Raw genomic sequence first — 25,201 nt, forward strand, 5'->3', positions numbered from 1 at the left:
TTATCAGCGGTGATTAATGGTTTGTGAGAGAAGCGAAGTATTATAGCGGTACTATTTTTTATTCAAATAAGTTTCTTAAGAAAGCCTTCAAAAATTATGAAAGCTGTCCCGTTCCCACGACAGTCGGGTCTACGAAAACCGGAACGGACCCGGATTTTTACCCGGCAAAGGACGGTCAACTCGGCAGAATTCTGCCGTTACAACAACAACATGAAAGCTGTCGGTAAGTATAAGTAGAACTCCAACCATTCTCCCATTTCCACTAAAGGCATGGGTAAAAAGGACCTGTGCAAAATTTTAGAGCAATACATTAAAAACTGAGAGCTAGTTCGCGACAGACAGACACATCTCGTCAAGCTGATCATTTATATAAACATTTTATAGTGTCTCCCATGTTTTTTTCTTGGCTTTTCATATGATTACATTATATACAGCGTGTATGTTTAATTATACATTTTCGTTTTTATTCAATTTATTACAAAAATTCTGTTCGATATAATAAGTAATACTTTAAATAAATATCTTTCTATCGTAAAGTATGTTTTATTCAGGATTTTTTTTTTATCACCAATGCAATAATATAAATCCCGAGTGGAAAAGTAACATAAGAATTGTATTCTTTGAATTGTAATACCCTTGTGAGAGGTAAGTCTTAAAGTGTCTATGAATAATATTTAAATGTATAAATGTATGTATAAAAAGTATAATTTAAAGCTCAGTTTGACTTACACACATTTGCCTGTGTCACCAGTACATAGGCTTAGCAATGAATTCAGCACCAAAACACACTTACCGGCATATTTGTCCATTCTTTATCAGCTCTAGCAATTGCATGAGTATGGGTGAGGTCTGAACAAGTCCGACATCATTTGAATTTAAATTCATGAGACATTTGAAGAAGAGCGAAGTCATTCGTTGATCGTTGGCCTGCAAGATGGTTGGCGCCATTTGATGCAACACCTTCACACGAAATTTGTATGCAGTAATATCAATGAATTTCTCGATCTGATCACAAAACATAGTCCAATCGGCCTCGAATATAATTTCTAACAACACGTCTATGGTTGCTTGTGATCTATCATGACTGTAAATTAATATCTGTCGGCATGCATCCATTTTGTTTAGGCCGCAATATTCCAGACTATGAAATATTGTCATCAATAGCTTGTTACCATCATGGTAGCGCACACAGTCACGCGCCATATGCAATAGTTTTATGCGATTGTTTCGCGCCGAGTAGACACGACAGAATTCGTGCATGTAACGGCGAAAAAGGCTTTCATGATTATAGGCAAACCTATATGCAATATTTAAGTTCACCTCTGAAAATGTAAGCAAAATATTCCCGACTGTTTCTGACTCGCAAAATGTGTGCGAAAATTCACAGTTGCCGAATTTAAAGCATCGGTCCACTAAGAAAGACAAACATGTGACACCAAAGGTCCTCGCGATGGCTATTGCGTGCAGACTGCAGTTCCAACCATCACCTCTATTACCGGCAAAATCACCATTCACACATGACATTTGTGTATGGTCGTTAATTGTTTTCAAATTCTTCATATCCGCTTCGTTACTAGATGACGGCAGTTGCAATATGTCGCTCATAAGCGGTTTAATGGTGTCGAATGAAATTTTAGTGCTGGCACTAGTTTGCGGCTGGTATGACGATTGCTGTTGTGTTAACGGCGTTACCGCGCACACATTTTGTACTGTGCGTGTGATTTTCTCCAAGTTTACGGGTTTGATGGAATCCCGTTCGGTTATAATTAGTTGCTTATTAAAGGCATTCGTCGGCACTATGACCATGGGTAATGCGCCTGCTGTGATTACGCCCTCTGCTGGGCTAGCGTGTTTCGCCGTTGCGTTCGTCATCGAGATCTTCGGTATTTTGAACTTTTTTAAAATATCACTCGACACGTGCGTAGGGCACTTTGAAACTTCTACCTTGATAACTGTGCTCTTATCGTCCTCCATTTCTTCATTTTCCGTATCCACGACCTGCATATTTTCGTGGTTCTCATTCGTGTTAATTGGCTTAAAGTCTGCCACTGGAGCACAATCCAGACCGGGACACCGCTCATCATCTGATGAACTTGAAAAGGAAGTAGTTGGTATTTAAAAAACATAACCACAAATATATTATTGTTTCATACTTAAAACATGATGTTGCTAGAGATAGCGCATCGTCTTCCATTTCATCTTCGAAATCCAAGCAGTCATCATCCATTTTCAACTCCATCTCCAGTACAGATAAGTTGCGATTTGTATCGGGCTGTTTTGCTTTTACATCATCTAACACTATTTCAATTGCTTGCTTTTGATCTGCTTCTAAGGCGTTGTGGTGTGTCGATGCTGTTTCGATTTTTTCATTACACCCATCTTGTGGACACTCCAAAGATACTTCCGCAGGTTGGCTGAAACTTTCATTGCCTTTACGATTTCTTTGCTTTAGGTCTTGTGTTTCTTATGAAAAAATAAATTACACAATTTGCTTAAAATAAAAATATTCTCAAAATATTTATATAATAGTAAAAAGGACTGAGTTTGATCGATCAGTTCGTATGACAGCTATATGCTATAATTTTCCGATCTTAAAAATGTCTTCGGCTATTGCTGGGATAACTTACCAGTTTCTAAAGCACTATATGCGTTTACACTCTCCGGTTTACAGGAAATGCCTGCATCCTTCTCGCGACAATTTTGCATTTCATTACCTATTTCTTCATATACACATATATAACATAAATTAAAAACAATAAATATATATATGCTTATAATTTGTACTTGTACCCGTTATTTGCGCTTGGGCTGTATTTGCCTCTTCCTGCTTACAACAGCTGGCAAAATTCTTCAAGCATAAGCCGTCTTCTACAATATATAAAAAAAAAACATGGTTAGATACTGAAAATTTTAGGACATATTTTCATAATGTTGGCATCTCATACCTTCGGTGCATTCATCCGTCTGCTCTTTTCCTTCATCATTTTCGATGTTCATATTTGTATCAACATTTCCGGTGGACTTTGTCGGTGCTTCCTCTGTTATGAAATTACTAACTGTTGAGTCATTGTTGTTGTTAAGCAACGTTAGCGTTGATTTTGCTACTGCCTCTGCACTTTCATAAACATTGCCAACTACAGAATTTCCTATACCGGAATCATTGCAACTCAAACCTAAAAAGGAACATATGTATAAAAATTCATATTAACACCAATAACAAAAATATACCGCTTTTTTACTTACCGTCACTTTTTTGCGATTCGTTGGCATTATGTTCTTCAGTGTATTGTTGTGTTCCAATAGGTTGTTGTGTACTTTCTGCCACAGTATTTACGGCGGTGTCCTTATCTTCAATGCTTTCAAGAGCCGTCTCATAATCGTATGTGAATTCTTCGGAATTGCTTTCCAATTGCGGTAGTTGTGGTATTTCTAAATGTACGCTAACGTTATGACTCTGGTTATCTTCTTCTAAATCAATACTTTGATCAGCTTTTGTTGATAAATCACAAGCGTCATCCTCATTGCTCGCTGTATCTTGTTCGTTAGCGTTAGTTGTTTGGCTGACCTCATTTACAGCAAAATATTCCCTGGGAGTATCTAATTGTGTGGCACTAACCAGTCCATCAAATGAGGATTTTGATTTGTTTGCCACAAGTGTTTCTGTGTCCACGAATAGAAAATCACCTGAATCTCCGTGTAATTCATCAGTATGATCAATACCACCAACGATGGAAGAATATTCTGCTTTATTTTCACTATTTTCTGTCACATTTGCTAATTTTGTTTCCGTATTTGAGGCGGCGTTTTCCTTGGCAACAGATAGTTCCTCTAACCATTGCCCTCTATCACTGTCTTGACTGCAAGTGGTATCGCAATTACGTTGAGTTAAACCTTCATACACACCGACCTCAACAGTTTTAGTATGTTCGTCTGCGTTGGCCGTTTTATTCATTAACTGTTCAATATTTTTGGTAATATCATTGGCTTTTCTTTGTTCCAAGGCGTTTTCGCCATTTTTTACAACATTCGAATTTAAATCATTGGTTTTACTGTTATATTGGGAGTTGTGATTGTAATTGTTGTTGCATAAAGTAGTCTCGGAAAGAATTTCACCGATTTCAAAGTTACAAATCGGTAGTGGATTATTAGCTGTTTCCTTAGTTAGTAATGCTGAAAAATTTTCAATTTGTATAATACGAATTATTACGTAAATCTTATGCAACTCACCACAATCTGTTGAAGTATTTTCTGCTACAGGAGCTGTCGTAATTGTCTCATTGTTGGTTAATTGCATAAAGGCATTGATGTTATCTTCAAGGTCAATGAGAGGCATGTCTAAAGCTGCTCTAAAGGAAACATAATCGTGCTCTCCGAAAACACCCTCCGTCGTTTCATTTAATTTTCCAGCACAATTATTATTAAAATTAGTTTCCACAGACGTTAAGTTATTGTTGTGGTGAACGGACTTTTGAATCAGTTTTGACGATTTTAAAGACAGGTCCAGAGGCATTAGATCCTGATTGTCTGTTTCGATGGGTACATTATTAATAGGTGGTGCGGTCTGGCTGTAAGATATTGTAGACTTTTTCGATAAATCCAACAACACATCGGAAACATGCGCTGGCGGAGGAACAATTGCATTGCTTTGCGATTGTAAGTCCTGTACTAAAACAGGCAAGTTAGCAGGTGCATCAAGAACCCGCGCTATTGCATTTCCAGCATCGCCTACATTGTCTATGTAATTTACCTGTTATTAATAACATTAAAAGATTAATTTGCTACTTTTATCTAATAATATATAAGTATATTTTATATATAAAAAATAAATAATATAAAATTTAATTTTTAAATCTATTTAACAAAGAAAATAAATAATTATGAAGTAAATATCAAATTAATTCAAGGAATATGAACCAAATAAATATCTGTATGCAGAAATGAATAACAGTAATCTAATTCAATAATATTAAATTAATTAATAAAAAAAAAGAACTTTTTTCGTGAGTGAACAAAATATGCATATTTATAAATTAACTAACCAACTCTGCCATATTGAATTCTTCTTGACCACCATCAATGTGCGTATTATCGGTTTGTAAAAGTTGACAATTTCCACCATTTTCCCAATTACCTTCAAGATAATATGTGATTGGTTGCTGATCGCTCGAATCCAAGTAATGAGTCGTGGATGTAACCAACTGTTGCGATATTGTGGATGAAGCCGCAGGTGTGACCGATCCTGCCATATTACATGTATTGGAAAAAAGTTCAACATACTTAGCCAAGTCGCTTTTAGCCATTTCCGCATTTTCTAATGAATATTGTTTCTCCGGTTTGATTTTCGGTTTTCGACCACGTTTTTTCGGCGGTCCTTTTTCTACCTGTGCCGATTTTTTCGATTTTCGTTGGCGTTTTTTCTTTACTAATTGCTCCTTAGAAGATTCAACAGGATCAGGCACATCCCCACTGTAATTACTGCGCTCATTATTATTGATATTATCAAGTAGATTGGTGGCTTGTAAAGTTTCTGTCTCCTGATTTTCGACAAGCACTTGAGATATTAAACGTGATAACATCTCATCTTCTGGCTTTTCAGTATTTTCATTAACGGTCTCAATAGTACTTGATGTAGCTACTTGCAAATGGAAATCTTTACATTTATTGCTATTCAGATTTTCTTTCGAGGGCGCATCTTCTATCTGGTGGCTACTATTCGATCGTTTACGCAACAATTGGTCAACTCGACTAGCGAATAATCGTTGAGAAGCATCAAGTTCGCCCAAGTCAATCGAAATTTCCATTTTTTCGGAACCCTTTACTACTTGAGGTATTAAAATAGATAGCGAAAGGGGCGATTCATCTTTTCGACCACAATGAGATTTACTTACTTCAGACCCACTGTATTGGATAGATGTGGTTCTCCGTTTACGTGTTGCTGTATGTCGTATTCTTTGGGTACCTAAAAACTCATCACCGCTAGATTCAATAGAAGACATAGCAGGCGGCGAAATTATATGGGAATAATCAAGTACAACGTCCTTACACTTTTCTAACATACTCTTTATATTCGTAAGTGAAGAAACAGCATCTAGCGCGACCAGCTGCACTTCAGGTTGACTTGATTGCAGTTGCATAAACAATCTGTTACGTCGTTCCAATTTCAATTCTTCACTGTCGAGTCTTAATTCTGGGTGATACTGGTATAACTGGTCTTCAAGCCGTTCAAGTTCAACGATTTCTGCCATAATTATTGTAAGAAATTTATAACTTTATCTAAATTTCTAGTTTTCCAAAGTTAATAAATAATATTTGCTGCTGATCATCACACGTTTATAACGGATTATTAATACAAATGGCGCAAATGACGCGTGAGACTTTTACAACAGGGTTGACATTAACGTTAACCGTTTAACGTCAGAATTAATTTCAAATTCTAAATAGATGTCCATAGCTTAAATAGGATATTAAAGTAATAGAGAGCTTTAAATTTATAATTTAAACAATTTAAATTAATATTAATTATCATATGAAAAGCTTTGAATACAACTGGCATGGTATGGTATTTTTATGGGTAGGAAAATAACGTCTGGAGTTTTCAAGCCATTCTTGAATATATGTATTTGGTAACTTGGAATTAAATAAAAGGCTTTTAGGTACATAAATAAATTAATTAATTGTTTTTTATAATGCAAATTTAATATATAAACCTACTTATCCAAATTTCCATTGCAATAATTATTCCGTAGACTGTTGGCAGCTTTGAAATTTATTAACCGATTACCCTATTATACGAACGCGTTTCCATTTGCAACAACAACTGACAGTTGTATTGTCAAACTGATTGAAAGATTTTGGTTACATCATTTAGATTTTGTAGACATCATAATTTTGCTAGAAAAACATTGTGAAAAAGTTTGTTTGAAAAAGACAATATTAATAAAATACTTTGGATTTTATATAAGATTATCTGAGGCAGTCCGGCTCGTGTTAACTGCAGTGAATGAGCGAAAGACGCGCCTAAAATGTCCGAAAACAATCAGGTTAGTTGATTTCTTCATTGCTGCCTCGTACACACTCTTTTCGTGTGATGAGTGAGTGCCGCTGATGTCAATCTTGTGTTTTCAATAAAGCTTTAAGTTTTAGAATTTTCCAACGTCGTAGTATGCAAATGAAACATGTGTTGTAGATGTGTGCTTTGACATATCTTTTACATATTTATTATAAAAAAAAAAATTCTACGAACAAAAACACATGCCATATTTTTAATGCATTTCTATTTACATTCTTACAAACATGAGTGTTTATAAAAATAAATTAAATTAAAAATTATTTAACTTTTCTAACTGATAATCTAATCTACTTTGTAGTCACAAATGCACTTTTAATAGTCGAAATTATTTACATATTTATTGTTTCTTCGATAACGATTAGAGTAAAACCAATATGATTTAGTATGTATTTATAGAACAAATCATACGCATTACTGCTTGGCTATTATTTTCTAATTAGATTTTTTTTTACTTTATACAAAGTTTTCAAAATATACATTTGTTTACTTATATCTAGTTAAATATATTGAATTATTTTATTTTGTTTGTCTTGTTTTCAGCCACTTATTAAATGATTATCCACACAACTTGGCTTATACACCATTGCGCACCTTTCAAAAACTATACAAGACACCTTCAGTTTTTCGACTCAAATAATATTGAAGTCTTTCAGTTTTAGAAAAACTGTTTGGTGTTGATAAATTTATAACAATATATTTCAAAAAACTTTGATTTCATTGTTTTGCCAGACGTTTGCGAATAAAACGAGATATTTTATTTCGATAGATATTTTGTTTTCCCGGTCGTACCTTTGTTACACCTACTTGTTTTCGTATGTACATATATACCAAAAATAACGGCTTGTAAAGTATTTAAACGTAGAAGGATATCATAACGTAATTGCATTGTTTATATTAAGAACGTTTTATTTTCGTAATAATGGCGGCATATTTGAATCGCACTATATCGATGGTGACTGGAAATGGCGCCAACCCTAATGCAAACGCCGGCGCAACCATTTCGAACTATAATACGAACGCTCTGATGGTTGAAAATCGCACCATGCAAAATGACAAATCACCGCTGCAGGTCTTCGTAAGAGCTAAGAAGAAGATCAATGATATATATGGTGAGATAGAAGAATACGTTGTCGAAACTACACAATTTATTAATGGTAAGCCATAGCTTTTGAAAAAAAAAAAATATTTAATACAAATAAAATTCTTAGCTCTGCATGCAGAAGCAGAGATTGTGGATAAGGCGGAACGTGAACTTTTCGAGAGTTATGTACATAAAGTGGCCGCGATACGTGAGGTACTCACAAGGGATCACATGAAGGTCGCTTTCTTCGGGCGCACATCGAATGGCAAGAGTTCCGTGATCAATGCTATGTTGCGTGAAAAAATTCTACCCAGTGGCATCGGTCATACAACAAACTGTTTTTGCCAAGTTGAAGGTTGTGATGGCCAGGAAGCTTATTTGATGAAGGAAGGTTCGGATGAAAAACTTAATGTAGTGGTAAGCTGTATTTATCTTGTTTGCAATAATTTTTTGTTTGAGAAAACTAACGTTTGTGCCTGCAGAATATCAAGCAATTAGCAAATGCGCTTTGCCAGGAGAAACTTAGCGAAAGTTCATTGGTTCGCATTTTTTGGCCTAGAGAGCGTTGCAGTTTGCTGCGTGACGATGTTGTCTTTGTGGACTCCCCTGGTGTGGATGTATCAGCTAATTTAGACGATTGGATCGATAATCATTGCATTAATGCCGATGTGTTTGTGCTTGTTTTAAATGCTGAATCGACTATGACACGCGCCGAAAAGCAATTCTTTCACACTGTCTCGCAAAAACTTTCGAAACCGAATATTTTCATACTGAATAATCGTTGGGATGCATCCGCTAATGAACCTGAGTTCCAAGATTCGGTATGTAAACTGAAATTAAATATATTAAAATTTCTAATATTCATGTAGTTTATAATTGAGTTTGTAATTTTCACTTTTTTTCGTTAAAATGTGTAAACTGTTAATGTTGACTGCGTAAGCAGGAGCTTGAAAAGGTAAAAGTGTTAGAATGTCTTTGCTTTTATAATAAAAATTTAAAATTATGCTGAGTCGTATGCATATCTATATTATGAGCTTTTTCGCATCATTTTTTATTATATGCGCATATTTTCTTTTCATACCCTGCGTTATCACAAATTATTTACTTAGTTAATATATAATTTTAGGTTAAGTCGCAGCATACGGAGCGTTGCATTGATTTTTTGACGAAAGAACTAAAAGTAAGCAATGAAAAAGAAGCAGCCGAACGCGTATTCTTCGTATCAGCACGGGAAACTCTTCAGGTAAATAAATAATTAAAAAATTTTTGCACAAACAACTACTGTAAATAAGTAACCCACTATAGGCTCGTCTTGAGGAGGCCAAAGGCAATCCACCACATTTGGGCGCCATCGCTGAAGGCTTCCAGGTGCGTTACTTCGAGTTCCAAGATTTCGAGCGCAAATTCGAAGAGTGCATCTCACAAAGCGCGGTCAAAACCAAGTTCGAACAACACAGCTCGCGTGGCAAAAGTCTGTCCGGTGACATGTGCTCAATGCTGGATAACATTCATGAGCGTACATCTATATTCAGAAATTTGAAAATGGATCAAAAAACCCTACTTACTGAACGTATACAAGGCACCGAAACGCAAATGATGCAAGTGACCAGAGACATGAAGCTCAAGATACACAATATGGTAGAAGAGGTGGAACAAAAGGTGTCAAAGGCGCTGAATGAGGAAATTTGGCGTTTGGGTGTACTGATCGATGAATTCAATATGCCATTCCATCCGGAGCCCCTAGTATTGAATATCTACAAGAAGGAACTCAACTCGCATGTCGAATCTGGTTTGGGTTCGAACTTGCGCGCTAGACTCTCCATGGCATTGGCAATGAATGTGGAGGCAGCACAAAGGGAAATGACGGGTAAAAAGTTTGTTGCAACTGCTACATTTCCTAAATTGTGCTTATATGTAATTTACCAACAGATCGCATGTATACTTTGGTGCCGAATGAGAAGGTGGTCGTTCAAACGAAAATCGCCACCCGCACACAACCCTTTGAAATGCTATATTCACTTAATTGCCAGAATTTATGTGCAGATTTTCAGGAAGATCTCGAGTTTAAATTCTCTTGGGGCATTACAGCGATGATTCAACGTTTTACTGGTAAAGTCAGAGAACGCAATAAGAAAGGACCGGCGCAACTTTTAAATCGGCCAAGCAGTATTGGCGTGAGTAGAATTAATTAAATTTCTTTCAGCCTTAAAGTGTTTGTCAAAAAAAAAAAATTGACTTATTTTTTGCAGAATTTATCACCTTCAACACCGGGCACCGACACGCCGCTATGCCTGATACCACGCCCCGTTGGCGGCATTACACAGGAGCAGCTGTCTGTTATCTCACGCTTCGCATTGGCGTCTGTAGGCTCTCAGGGTACTGTAGGTGGTCTAATCGTGGCTGGAATTGTATGTATTAACAGATTTTCACTTGCTGTAATTATTTAATTTTATAATATTTCGTATTGACAGATGCTGAAGACAATCGGTTGGCGCGTATTGCTTGGTGTTGGTGCGCTTTATGGCTGTATTTACTTGTACGAACGCTTGTCATGGACTAACTCGGCCAAGGAGCGTGCGTTCAAGTCGCAATATGTGCGTCACGCCACCAAAAAGCTAAAAATGATTGTCGATCTCACATCGGCGAATTGCAGTCATCAAGTGCAACAGTAAGCCCCTATTTTTATGCGCATAATTGTTTCAATATTTCTAAAATTTCGGTGAAACTTCACAGGGAATTGTCTAGCACCTTTGCGCGCCTCTGCCGTTTGGTGGACAATGCCACAACCGACATGAACGAGGAACTCAAAAGCCTTGAATCGCAACTCACTGTTCTTGAGTCGAATCAGAAGCAGCTAAAATTGCTGCGCAACAAGGCCAACTATATTCAAAACGAACTGGATATTTTCGAGAACAACTATATTACGATAAACTAGCTATAAATTTAATTGGAAGAAATAGTGCATGCGCTCGACATTTTTAATTTTTCGCATGTGTGTGTAGTGAAAATTAAAGCTATAAAGCAAATAATGTTTGTTTAAGACAATTTACACAATTTATACGCTGTTTCAGTAATTCGCGTCAGTTCGTCAGCGTACAAATGTACAATGCTGATTACCTTTTAGATGAATATACTTATTTTGTTGACCTTTCATCAATCATAAAACTATATTTTAATTTTATTCGGCAACTTTCATGTGTATTAATTATGTTGCTCATATTTATATACATTAAATTTAAACAATTACTTTTCTCTTCTATTGTGACCCGAGGTCAACAGCATTTGGCGGTTTGGCAATTTATAAGTAGTTCTTACGATATCACTTCAAATATGTATTGTTTTTGTTTATAGCAAAATGCTAACACTAAACTATTTTGTTTAAATGTACATACATATACTATATTTGATGAAAATATTTAGCTAAGTGACTGTAACACTCTAATCAAACAGTTTAATAAAATTGAAAAAAAAAAAAAATTGAAATGAATATAACAATTTGGTAATGGTTTTGGGTTTTCAAAATTAAGATTTTTGTTGTAAATGTATCCACGGGTGGTTCTTATTGCGGTTGAACTCAGGTTTTAGAACTCAATGACGTCATCTAACGGTATATCCATTAAACGAGCTGGAAATTGCATTGATTTCCCCCGTCTTAAAGATAAAAATAACTTTTTAGTTGAGACGGCTTTTAGGGAGGCTTTAATTTAAAACATACTCAGTAATACCGTCCATTCTTCCTCCATTTCGAGTGCGTTTGTTTTGATTTTTATGAAGCAATTAATTAGATATTCAGATCGACTTTTGTTCGTGAGAGTTTCTTGGAATTGAAGTATCCACTTATATAATCGAAATTCAGATCAGGGCCAACAAGCGATACGCAATATACGAAGCACGCGCCCGAATTTACAAAGCAATTTTGTAGCTTTAATGTTAAAAATATGCAAGACAATACTGCTCTTGAGGACATTTTTGCAATTTTCCTCTTTACAGTTGCGAAATTTCTGCAGAAATCAACGTCCTTGAACCCGTCCAACGTACTGTTTGTGTGACCATCATTGAAGCACAGTGTTGGTGCGTTAGCAATAATGCAATAACCGTAATGTCCCTTAATATACCCACGTAGATTTATGTGAATGGGGTAAGCATGTACAACATAGGGTAATTGTGTTGCGCTGCGTGCATACTAATAGGAGCCGGTTTTGTTGAGTTTTAACTACAAATGCATTTTCGGCACGCGAGGCTCACCTTTGCTTAATTTGTTTACTCTGTGGTTAAAACTTCATTGTTGAATGACTCAACCAGGTTGTTTTTTGCACGGTGTTGACAACACCCACAGCTACGCAGCAAGGACATGATGGCTTCGATTGCGATAACGCAAAGAAGTCAAAAAGTAAAATAAACAAAAAAGTTCGATGTTACCAAGCTGTTGTCCCATATTTTTGCTGGTTAAAAGCTGAAAGGCCACCACGTGACTAAATGCATATCTGTAGCTTGTTCACATCCTGTAAGGTAAACACTTGTTGCACACCTACTTTGCTTACATACATATGGTTGTACAAACATATTTACGCACCAGCTTGCAAGTTTGTTTTTACATATGCATGTACATGTATGGGACATACCGAAGTGTTTATTGACACATACATACATATGTATGTAAGCAAGGAATTAATTTGAGTTGCCTAAACTTGACCTTGACCGCGTTACGTGCATTAACTTCAATTCTGCAGCGAGTTCCGAAGATTTCTCGCGATGTTTCTTCATATACACACATACACACCAACGCTTGTAAATATAGACAAAAATTTCAAATTGTTTTGCTTGAATTTTACAACAAATTCTCATATGTACGATATTCGGCGAAAATTCATAACGTGTTTATAATTAAGTTGTGGCTATGTACACACATGTACTACTGTTTTTGTTTGTTTTAGTTTAAGTACCTTTACAAAATATGCAATAAACGCGTGCGCTAACGGCATAGTAAACACTGGTCAAGTAAACATTTAGCTAAATTAAGCGATTCCTTATGCAATTAAAATGCCCTTTGGGTTATTGGTGGACGGCACGTAATTGATTAACAGTAAATTAAGTGCAGGTAAACAATAATAAAGGCTGACTCATTCCAATCACTGCTTGTTTGTTCTTGTTTAGTCATGTATACGGCAGTTTATTTGAATATGATGAAATATGTATTGTTGTACAATTTTGTTAATGCCTTTATATATATTTAAAGTCGGAACAATATTGGAAAGAACGTCTTGAAAACTTTCTAAATATAATTAAAATGTATGAATCAAAGTTCTTTTGCGTGAAGGTATTCTAACAGCATTAGCGCCATCTAGCGCATGTTAGCAGCCAATTATGGAAGCAACCGGAGTCAGTATTAGAACTTTTGTAATTTTTCTGTAATTTGTTAGATGTCACAGCTGTCGCTTAGCGCGTGGAAGCCAATTTTAGAAGCGGAAATGTTGCGCTAATCCGAATTATTCAATTTTAAACGCAGTGTACACAACAACAACAATGAGCGCATCGTACAAACAGCTGTTTCACTTTCTAATAAAAAATTTGCTTAAATTCTTGAGGCTTTCCGAAAAAGATAACGTTTCAATGAACATGAATACTGATTCAATTCATAATTTGTTTATGCAATATTCACCAATTTTGTTACTAAGCCAGCTAATATTGATAGATGACTCACTAAACCGAAATAAAAATCCATCAACACAACATGCCCAATCGCATATACATATGTACATACATATGTGTAAAGTTTTCATACATTTTCAGCTTGTGGTACCGCTTTCCTTTACCGCTATAGGAAAACTGCAGTTGGGTCATTGCCACCGTCATAAGTTAAGCGCCTAACTTGTTAGTATATATTATTGGTAAGCGCCAACTTTACACGAAACGCCATAAAACAGTCACAACAACAACAATAATGTGTACAATATAGTCTGGGAAATCAAAAGTGCTGAATTGCACCAAATTTCCTTCATACCGTGTCTGACTGGATACGCACTCACATTCGCATGATAAACGCCATGATTATGTTGTTGTTGTGGCGGTGGCTTTGAACGATTTCATAATATTAACAGTGAACTTTATAGGTGAGTGAACCATGAGGTGGGCCCGTGTAGTAAACAGGACCACGCAAAAAAGAATTAAGAGAAGAACAACAAACCATTTTGGCACAGACAGTACTCAAATATTGAGTTAAGAATGCAATGAGGCAACCACTCAAAAAAGCCCTTTAATTATACTTAGGCGAAAGTCGTTATACTATTCAAAAGTAGGCACCGTCATAGATATTTGCTTAGCTGCTTGAGCGTGCAAACGTTTTGTTAAATTTCATTTAATTTTTAAATAATATTGACAAATTGTTCGAAGACTTGGGTCAAATACAGATATTTACAGAGTTGAGGATGTAAACAGCTGTTGCAGTGCGATTTTTAGTATTTTATTTGAGAAGGCGACACAGAAGTTAGGTTGACTGCTGATCAGAAGGCAACTTTTAGGCAAATTCACACATTCGCTTATTGGATTGGCGATTATAGGATATCGATCTGAAATTTTGTACATACATGTATTTTTCTCTTCACGAAGCTGCTCATTTTGCAATTACTGCCAATCAAAGGAAGTCGAGTCCACTGCAATTGATCTTTCCAACATCACACTTGGAAGCTTCAGGATAGACCTTTATACTACCGAACGGCCTATTCTATCTTGTCACAGTCGTTGTGGTTCAGAAGGCCAGATATAAGTGACTTGGAAACAGTTAACCTCTCCTGTGAACTCCCAACTCATTCCAAAGTACAACTTGTAGACAAGCGTCATTTCAAGTTTTGGCTATCAACAGAGTCAAGCGCTTAAATACAGCTGCAATCTCCTTACAAATATACATACATGCATCTTCAATCGTATGCGAAGCCGACACATACAACAACGACTACAACTACTTAATCGACATTGCTTTCGTTTTCGCCGTCTGGGCTGGCATTTCTTCTGAGAACATTTGAAATTGCCTTTGGACTGTCCCTTACCACAATTACGACGTAGCTGCTGTTTTCACTGCGTTCGCTTGACATTGGTTTATCAGTGAGAGCGTTCGTCATGTTTTTGTCCTGCTTTTGCTTCACATTGACCCACATCTGGGTCCGTTGTACGACCAATCAGGCCAACAAACACACAAGATTCTTCATATGTCTATCAATGCAGTACAAAAACAATAAACTACAAATCAAAATTGGAGCATCATGAAACGAAAAAAAGGGCGTGAGTGAGAGAGAGTGGCGAGGTGGAGGCGCGTAGTCAGACTGTTGTCGCAGCGGTGGGCTGTCATATTTAGACAATTTATTTGTTTATAAAAATCGAAAATTCGTGTCAATGCTTTTCATTATCAGAGACATAGTGTTGACTGAATATTTTTGGGCTATCATCTTTGTTAGGGGTGATTCCCACTCAGAGCATACATAATTATTTTGTCGTCTATCGTCATTGTTCGTTCTCAAGGTCGTCTTGGTGTATGATCTTTTTAGAAACTTTTTCTTTTTGTGTTTGAATTTTCTGTCGTAATTTTTACCGTTAAAGTGCCCACCGTGCTGAATCGTATATTTGGCTTAACTGACACATGAATAAAAAATTAACGAAATAACAAAATGATTAATGCTGCAAAGGCTTTTCCGGAAAAATTACCGACAGGTCGTGTTTATTTTCTAAGGAGATCATTGGTCCATACTTTTCCACAACAAGAGATGAAGCCCAGATTATCAGCAATAGTGAGTTCTCCAGGCGAACAATATCAAGTTTTTCGCTTCTTCGCATTCGTAAAAATCGACTTACCTAGTTCCAACGACTCCAACAAAAAAAAAGGCTAGTTTTTTGAGATCCATAAATCGTATTTATTTATATTATTACATATATCGAAACGAAGCTAATTAAGCCATATTAGTGGAGAAGCTGTTCTCATAAAAGGGTCTTGAGTATTTTTCTCGGGAGGATTGGTGCATTGGTATTTAGCTTTTCTCTGGTTGTGGCGGTTTTAAGAGGTGGTGGTTCATTGCCCTATAGGTGTAACCAGGTTGAGAATCATCTCGGATACCTGTTGTGGAAGCTGCTTGGAATAAGATGAGGTAGAAATATTGGGGTGTGGTCAGGCTTCTGAGTAAGCAGTCGTAAGGTTTTACCTAATTCCTACTTTTGCGTTCTCGTTGCGCACCCCGGAAACGTGAGGAACCCTTGCGTAATAGTGTACGGTAGCCAACCCATGTGGAGCCTGGTCAGATGGTTACTAAAGAGGAAGCTACAGTGGAGCCACTCCGATATATTCGGTTTATGGGTTCGCTGAAGTCTAATTGCAGCGTCTGTTGAACAGAAGTGCGACTGCAGCTGGCGTCGGTATTGAAACAAACGGCTCGCTTTATAAATGTTTATAAAAAGATTGTGCGCTGGGTTTCGAACCCGCCACTTAAATCACTCTTAATGATAAAAAAACAGCCTCAAAGAATAATCGCCGTCCTGCTTTATGGTGCAGAAGCATATACACTTGTGCTCACATAATTAAGCCACTGCATAGCAAAACTACGTTTCTGAAAATAAATTCACCGAATTAGCTTTTCATTTGTATAACGGTATGCAAAAAAGTTCCGTTATATGTTAGGAAGTTACTAAGACCATATTCAGAGAAATAAGTATCGTGGTTGGTGAAAAAATGAAAATAAACTCGCAGTTGATCTAGTCGCGTGTGCTCATATAATTAAGCCAGTGTTACAAAAGCTTTGCAATCACTGTCTGTGTAAAAAAAAAATTATTAAAAAAGTGAAACGTTTATTGGTTCCATTTAATTTAAAAACGTTTTTTGAAAGTTTTCTAAACAATGAGTAAAAACAAGAGTACAGTTCCATGTGAAAGAAGAGTCATATGGGAATGTTACCAAAAGTTCAAAAATATTGCGAAAGTAGTGGAATATTTAACCTTTTCTAGGGGAAAGGTTAAGAATGCTTTACAATATTTTAAAAAACATAAGACTTTTGAAAATCTGCCCCTTAAAAAACCCAGAAAAACAACTCCTAACGACGACAGGCAGATAGCTGTCTCTTATACACATCTAGATGTGTATAAGAGACAGCCATAACGTTTATGTGGCTTAATTGTATGAGCACAAGTGTACAATCTGTTAAGTCGGCATTAAGAGTTTTCGAGAGAAAGGTTTTGAGGAAGATTTATAGCTCTTTATGCATTGGCAACGGCGAATATCGCATTCGATGCAACGATGAGCTGTAACGAGATTTACGGCGACATTGACATAGTTCAGCGAATGAAGAAACAGAGGCTGCACTAGTCGGGTCATGTTGGAAGAGAACTCTCTAGCTTTGAAGGTTTTGGTTTCAGTACCTGCTGGTGAAAGCGGAGTAAGAGGAAGACCTCCCCTCCGTTGCAGAGATCATGTGGAGAAGGACATTGCTTCATTTGATATCTCAATAGCGAAAAGAAGAAATGACTGGAGCGCTGTTGTTAACTCTGCTATAGATGGTACTTCGGATGTAGAGCACAAAATGTTGTCTTCGAGCTTTTCGAACGGTGCTGGTCGCTGGGCGTAAATCTTTGATTTAACGTACTCCCAGAGAAAATAATCTAGAGACGTTAAGTAGCATGATCTTGGTGTGCATGTCCGATGATGCCGTCATACCACAATCGGCATCAAATGGTAAATTTTAGGGGATGCAATTGCGTTCCTTAATCCCACGAGTTTTTGAATCACCCTAATTGGGACAATTTTGTTTGTTGACGAAGCCATTAAGCCATAAAGCTGCCTAATTTTTGCGGGAAGAACACTTTCAGTCACTGCCACGGAGTACCTGAATTTGTGTAGTGATCTTGGACAATTTCCAAGCGTTATACCAAAGTGATTCTTAATAGGACAAACAAACCTTGCTGAAGATATTGACAAAATTTGGCGACCACGAGCTCTCAAAATCACATCATTCTTATCGGTAGACGCATCATTTTCTTGCGAAGATATAAAAATTAAGAATAAGAAGTGTCAGGGTTTTACTTTTCATAAGATCAAAATCATATACTACATGAGACATTTTCCAATATATCAAAAAAATGTTACTTATAGTTTATAGTAAAAATATAATGTACCTAGAAGTATTATAAATAATTTCTCTTACATAGAAAGTTCAAAATCAACACGGAAATTAAATTTCAAGAAGCCTCAGCCTTACTTTTCCAAATGAGTTGAGGCAGCTTTTCACTCCTTCAAGTAGACCAAAAATGTATTAAACAAATAATGTGGGTTAATTACCAAATGCACTACGAAAAATGCAAGTGAGCCTTTATCTTCCAGCACATAAAGTCCAACGCCGAAAATTCGTGATGAAGCGCAAAAGTAAAATCGCAGCTAATTTATATGCCGACAGCGTAGCGGATTTTGCTTACAAATTTTACGCCCAGACAAGCCCTTTACGGATATCGCGCAATTACAATAATTATTATTTTTTACTTATTTTACGAAAACAAAAGATTTTGTAACTGAAATATTTTTTAGTAGAAATTTATATATGTATGTAAGTTGCAATAGCAGGTGAAATGTCAAAAAATGCCTACTGATTAAGCGCAAGCACACAAAAAAAAAAATGAAAATATTTAAAAAAATACCAAAATTGTTTATAAAATTTTATTTATAAATAAATGTAAATGCAAAAATCCATACATACGAATGTTTGCGATTACATGCCACAACATTTTTGCGAGCGGTTGACAACACTTGCTCTGGCTGCCCTTGAGAATGTGCGTCAGTGTTTTTCGGGTGTAAATCAATATTTAAATTCCTTTGGTCTCGGTGCACATGTACCGGTTCAGTCTGCCATTACTTGGGTTGCAGTTATCACGATTCTAGCAGCTGTTTGCTTGTTTACATGCATTGCATATTTATTTTCGACGTAGTAAAAAGTGAAAGTCATCACTCCCGCCCCTTTCTTGGGGGGTGGGTGCAGACCATATGTTAGTCAAGTGCATGTGACTGTGCCGCAGACAGATTAGTTAGTAATTAAGATGTAAGAAATGCAATTAAAAAGCAAGAAACTGGAAATAAAACTTGTAAACATACGCTTCGCTGAGGTAATTACTATTCAAACACGCAACCCTAGCATTGAAGCAAGTACTGGGTCACCAGTTTGAAAATGCACGATTATTATGGTAGATTTCCAAAAAGTTTCGGTTTTTCAGGAAGTTGGTTAGGTTATAGTGTTATTTTTTTAGCCTTGCTATATTTTATATGCGGGTTTGGATATATGCCGAGAGTTGAAGAGGGAAGTGAGACAAATTTGCAGATAAAAAGATAAAAAAAGGGAGAGGTCGAAATGCGTGAGTACGAAGAGCTTGATAAGCTGACCAACAGAACCTCCAAAGGTGATCTAGTGGCTGATGCCCAGAGCACACTGAAATTATGAAGGGAACATTTCTTCAGCCAGCTGAATGCTATTAATCACATAAGATGGTGAACCCGATTCTCCAATCGGTGACGATAGAGCGGACGCTTTTCCGACCATGAAAAAGATAGCAATTAACCATTCGAAGAAAAAAAAAGTGGCAGGGGCAGATGGATTGCTGGCCAAGGTTTTCAAATACGGCGGCGAAAAACTGATTGGAATTTAAGTATGCTCTGCCTAATCCAGAAAAAGGAGGACCCCACAATCTGCGCTAACTAACGTGGGATAAGCCTCCCCGACATCGCGTATAAGGTTCTATGGAGCGTACTGTGTGATTAAAAGAGTAAAGCTTAAATATATTACCATACGCTAAATCTTGGAAAAGACCCATTAAAAGAGGATCGACACACACGATCTCTTTGTCGTTGTCAAAGCTGTTTTTGTCAGTAAGTAAAGGACCTGTCTTTATGTCGCTATGTCTGATTTGGTATCCCCGCAAAACTAGTATGGCTGTATAAAATGGCATTGAGCAATACCAAAAGCTCCATCAGCATTGGAAAAGAGCTCTCCGAACCGTTCGATACCAAACAAGGTTTTAGATAAGGGGACGGCTTCTTCAATCTACTCCTGGAGAAAATAATTCGAGCTGCAGATCTGAATAGAGAAGTTCTATAAGAGTGTACAGTTGCTGGCGTACGCCAATCATATTGATATCATTGGCTTCAACACCCGCGTCGTTAGTTCTGTTTTCTACAAACAAATATGCTATTTCGGACTGAGTACGCAATTGAGAAGTATTTGAGGAGCTACCAATAATTGGACGTCTAGGATTGCCGGTGGGTGAAAGGAAGTGAAAAACCTCATGAAAATTGAAAAGTTAGTCCAACCCATAAAAATGCGAGCTGAACTGATTTAGCCAAGTATTTATACGCGAACTAGTGCCTCAGTTTTCGAGAATCGCAGATACTGAATTATCATCACTAGCAGCAATTTGGCCTATTAGCAATATTATTACAACATTAAATCGAATTTTCATAATTTTTATAAGCCGTAACTTTTATGAATGCGACTATTTGTAACTAAAAACCATTTTTCCACGTGACATATAAGTAGAATAAAATATAAATATTTATTTTAAATGCTTTTAGTGTTCCTTCAACTCCATTAAGGTAATCCAATACCGTTGTTTATTATTTTCATATCTAATTTCCATTAATTGTGTGCGTCAAGCATAATTCCTAATTCGATTCCAGCAACAATTTCACTCATTGAGTCTCCTCTTTCTCCACTCTCGCTTTTTGTGTGCTTTTACTCTTTTGTTGTCAACAAACAAAAGTTATTTTTCACGAAATTCAAAGTTATTCATGCAAAAAGTGTAAAATTGTAATTCAGTGAACGTTTTCACTGTGTATGTGTGTGCATGTTTGTATGTTAATAACAAATAAAAAATTAGCATAAAAATTCAAGGCCAATTGGCCGGTGGTGCGCAATTTCTTGTTGCGCTTTGATTTGCTTCCAAATTCTTAGAACTCTACAAAGGGTTATGTGTTGGTGTAGGAGACACCTGTGATTATTGTCATTTCTATTTTTGCCTCACTTTCTAAACAACCGCAATAGTTTGGTAGTAAACAAATTTCGCTTGATCACTGTTGCGAAGTCCAAAACAATAAAAAGACAAAGAACAATAAAAAAATCTGAAGACGGATTTAAGAAATGATAAAAAAAAAATATATATATATATATGGAGTGTGGTTGTGTGTCAACAGGGTAGATTTAAATATATTAGTGGCAACAAAAATGTTAAAAAGCGAAAAGCCATTGCCCTGCCGTTTCTTCTATTAATAAATAATACATATGTGCCTGAACTACAAAATAGTTTTGTTGAAAAAAGGTAATCTGTTCTCAGAACTACCCTCAGCAGAATCGCAAATTTCTTGTCTGAGTCGTCCACATTAAATTCGACAAAAAAATGTCTTAAAAACATTCCCACCTAAAGTGTTTTCTTAGACCCTTTTTATTTTGGTATTCATGCTGTAACATAACCGTGGAGAGTTGATTCGGCGCCGGTCGCCGCAACTCCGACTGACGTATGGTACGACCTGGCACATTTTACGTCGAGATTTTAAATTGAAAGCGTTCAAAATACAATTTGTGATAGAACGCAAGTTTTTCGACCTTTGCATGCGTCATCATGGACTCTTGAAAAGTTCCAAGAGAATCCGACGTTTTCGTGCCAAATTTTGTTCAACGATGAAGAAATGGTCTGGCTCAATGGGTATGTAAATAAGGAAAGTTGCCGAAGATGGGATGAAGAGCAACTTTAAGAGATTCTAGAGCTGTCATTTCATCCAGCAAAAAAGGCCGGTGGAATCTTCGGCCCATATGTATTTCATCAAAAATGATTACTGTGAGAACGTAACCGTTAATAGCGACCGTTATGGCGTCATTATTACCGACTATCTGATGTCTGAAATTAAAGTTTGTAATCTCTGCGGCATTTGGTTATAACAAGACGGCGCAACTTTCCACACATCGCATCAATCAATGGACTTATTGAAACAAACCCTTCGGTGAACAGATAATTTCACGTTTGATCACCACCAAGATCGTGTGATATCACACTGTTAGACTTTTTCCTGTGAGGATACGCAAAGTCTAAAGTCGATGCGTGCAATCCCGCTTCGATACAGCCTTGGAAGAGAACATTACGAGTTACTGTTCGCCGGTTACTAGTCGAAATGCTCGAACGAGTCTTCGAAAATTGCACTTAATGGATGGTTCTTTCGAATGATAGTAAACACTCCCCAAAAAATTTGAAGTTTCTGTGTTTTTTCTTTTGGATCACTCTTTTTTTCTTACAGCAGCTGTCCTTCTATATGCTTATTGTAGTGCTCTTTATCTAATCAAAATTATTGCTAAATTTTTTGAAAACAATTGACCACTTTCTGATCTTATGTTTCAAAGTTCAGCGTGTTTCTACTAACTGCATTACCTGTTAGTAATAATTATGTTCCCCTCAACAATTAATTAAATGTTAATTTATTACATATAATGCTGTTAAAGTCCTCAGCAGTTATTCATGTCGATCACTCAACGTCTGCGTGTTTCCTGGCAGATCGCTTGATGCATATTTTCCTTACTTTTGTGACATATGAGTGTCACTTAAAAAATATGCTGACTTCTAAATTCACATACATATTTGAAACCTTAAGCGATCGTCTGGCCAGACAGTGCAGCGCTCAATCGTGTGAAAATAATCAAAAACAGCGGTGCACAACTTTCCTGTGATTTGAACATTTTGGTTTGGTGCTGTTGTTTTTTTACGAGCATGGAGCATCGAGAGCCAGAACCGCATCACAGTAAGGAACTTTAATCCGAACTAAACCTCCTTCTACCGTTATGTACTGATCACTTTGCTTGCACTGTTAACTATTACTTCGGCTGGATATGCGTTTGTCTTCCCACATATTGACAAAACTGAAAATAAAATAAATTAAAATGCATACTAATTATACTATATATTTGGGAACCACTGATTGTCAAATTGGCCTTTGTTTTGCTGAATGAAAAATTTTGCAAAATCGCACGTACCATTCATAGGGAAATGAACTCAAAAATTGATATCTTCAATAATGTGGGGTAAACAAAATGATAAATGTGCCTATCTGCGATACATATGGACAAAACAAAGTGTATGAGTAGGTTCTTTGAAAAAGTTCCCAGCAAAAATATGCAATTTATTTAATGTGTAATAACAATAATGTTTGTACAGTGAAGCCTAAGCCTTTGAGTGAATAAATATGACAATCGTCAGTACTTATAATTAATTCTTTAGATTTTTTATGTGACAAACGCAATAACATTTAACAAATCCAACGATTTTTACCAAATAATAATATAAAATTAATTTTGTTAAATTACCCAAAGTTTGTAATCCCTCAAAGAACATCTAAACTTAGACGAATTCGTTCTTTAAGTAGACATCATTTATGTCAGTGTTCCACTAGTTGCGAATTCGAACAGTGCAGGATCCTGGTTAGGTAGTACCAATTTATAAGGCTGTATGTGTAAAAGTTTCAGTTTCTTGTATTTCACTGTAAGAATTTCGAATCAATAAATCGGTTGTATAAACATCAATGAGGATTTTGCATATAAAAACCAAATAATTAATTATTTTTTTGTTATTGTGAGTCATAAAGAAAAGAACTTTTAGAGTGCTTTGATAAATACCTGTTATTTACTCATATATTTGGAAGCAAAGGTCGAGAAAAGAAAATGTGGAAAAATCATATCATTTGATAATTATTTATTAAATCATTAAACATCGTTCTGAACAAGGGCATTGTTCAGTAGGCATACCAAAATAAGGTGAGGCTAAGTTGCCTAGAAAAAGACAGAGTAGAAATATCGCGATACTTCCTCTTCAACATATAAATAAGCAAAACGGATATGCTCGATGGGATGTCTGAAGCTATTCGTTCTCAAGTTTTTTTCCGCGAAGCCTAGCTATCCAGTAATAGAACACTAGAGGATACGAGAGCACGGGCCCGCTTCCAATCTACCGATAGCGATTTTAAGGGACCCTTTTCTTACCAGCTCATCTGCTTTACTATTTCTCGCTGTCACCTTTTACCCATACCACAAAGACACTCGATGCTCTTGATAGCGATTTTAGGCACTCTTTGACAAGCCCTGAACGCACTGTTAATGAGTTCAAGGCTGCTCTTCTATCTCAGTGGATAGTGATTTCTCTGAAGAGAGCTGCACTCCGTAGCAGTAAATCTATGCTATCTTAATGACTCCAACCTCGGCCTGGTTACAATTATCAGGTAGTCCGAAGCAGGACTTGATAGAGAGTCCTGACAGTAAACCCCTCCACCAATCTTCAAAAGATCAGTGCCCTCTCCTTCAACAGGTTCCTCCCACATACAACTCCCTCTGTGGTATATGGGTAGAGAAGGAGCCGCTATGAAGGCAAAGTGAGTGAAATCAATTTTTGGGAGTACAAAAACGACCAAAAATTGTGGTAATTTTCGTAAATTTTCGATTTTTTATCGGTTTCATTTGTACGGAGAATATCTTCTAGTTTAAAGGGAATTAGTTATCTTTAGATTTCTTCACGGAGAGGGCCGAAATCGCTGCAGCAATGGAGGACTTGCTTTTTAGTGCCCTCGGAGATCTTGTATGGCTAAAAAATATTAATTTTTTTTCATTAATTCATTCATATGTGATCTTGAAAAACATATTAATATATCCTGAAGATTTCAAAGCAATCGATACAGCAGTTTGTTTTTTATACCCAGAAATCGATGTTTATGATACATTTTAATCTTATATGAAACACACTTTTGACAGACACTGTGCTGTTATGCCTACATACATGTGTATACGCTACTATCCCACGTAGTTTCTTATGCTTCATTCACGCAAAACTTCGGAATTTTTCGTTAATGTTTTCTTTGCATAAGAATTCTCAAGTGTTTATGTTTTGATACTCAATTATCTGTTCTTGCCTCTTGTAGTTTCTTTTTTGAATCTCTTTCTAGCGCTTTTTTGCGCCTATGACCAATTTCAAGGTTATCCACCAATAGTTGTCCATTGACCTATTTGGACTTA

General features: G+C 36.5%; 2 protein-coding genes across 6 annotated transcripts; one reads left to right on the plus strand and one right to left on the minus strand.

The window, feature by feature from the left end:
* Positions 1-494: 494 nt before the first annotated feature.
* Positions 495-6,329, minus strand: LOC108975932. 2 transcript variants are annotated; one of them, XM_018944776.1, is made up of 8 exons: positions 5,040-6,329; positions 4,228-4,747; positions 3,244-4,170; positions 2,946-3,173; positions 2,791-2,868; positions 2,628-2,720; positions 2,154-2,463; positions 495-2,092 (listed from the first exon to the last, which is right to left on the minus strand). In XM_018944776.1, the coding sequence occupies exons 1-8, from the start codon at positions 6,243-6,245 to the stop codon at positions 790-792; spliced, it is 4,665 nt and encodes a 1,554-aa protein (XP_018800321.1). In that variant the 5' UTR covers positions 6,246-6,329; the 3' UTR covers positions 495-789. The 2 variants fall into 2 exon arrangements, with proteins under 2 accessions (XP_018800321.1, XP_018800323.1); XM_018944778.1 differs by having other exon boundaries at positions 790-2,092; positions 2,628-2,714.
* A 503-nt stretch (positions 6,330-6,832) lies between these two features.
* Positions 6,833-11,611, plus strand: LOC108975913 (transmembrane GTPase Marf). Of its 4 annotated transcripts, none has more exons than XM_018944739.1 (11): positions 6,833-7,040; positions 7,992-8,223; positions 8,278-8,567; positions 8,633-8,971; positions 9,094-9,105; positions 9,277-9,393; positions 9,456-10,017; positions 10,080-10,324; positions 10,400-10,558; positions 10,622-10,818; positions 10,884-11,611. In XM_018944739.1, exons 1-11 carry the CDS (start codon positions 7,023-7,025, stop codon positions 11,083-11,085), a joined length of 2,373 nt encoding a protein of 790 aa, XP_018800284.1. In that variant the 5' UTR covers positions 6,833-7,022; the 3' UTR covers positions 11,086-11,611. The 4 variants fall into 4 exon arrangements, with proteins under 4 accessions (XP_018800284.1, XP_018800286.1, XP_018800285.1 ...); XM_018944741.1 differs by having other exon boundaries at positions 6,834-7,040; positions 7,610-8,223; XM_018944740.1 differs by lacking the exon at positions 9,094-9,105 and having other exon boundaries at positions 6,834-7,040.
* The last annotated feature ends 13,590 nt before the right edge of the window (positions 11,612-25,201 follow it).

Source organism: Bactrocera latifrons, unplaced genomic scaffold (assembly GCF_001853355.1).
Source record: "Bactrocera latifrons isolate USDA-ARS-PBARC rearing strain unplaced genomic scaffold, ASM185335v1 scaffold_7, whole genome shotgun sequence".
In the NCBI taxonomy this organism is placed as follows: Eukaryota; Metazoa; Arthropoda; class Insecta; order Diptera; family Tephritidae; genus Bactrocera; species Bactrocera latifrons.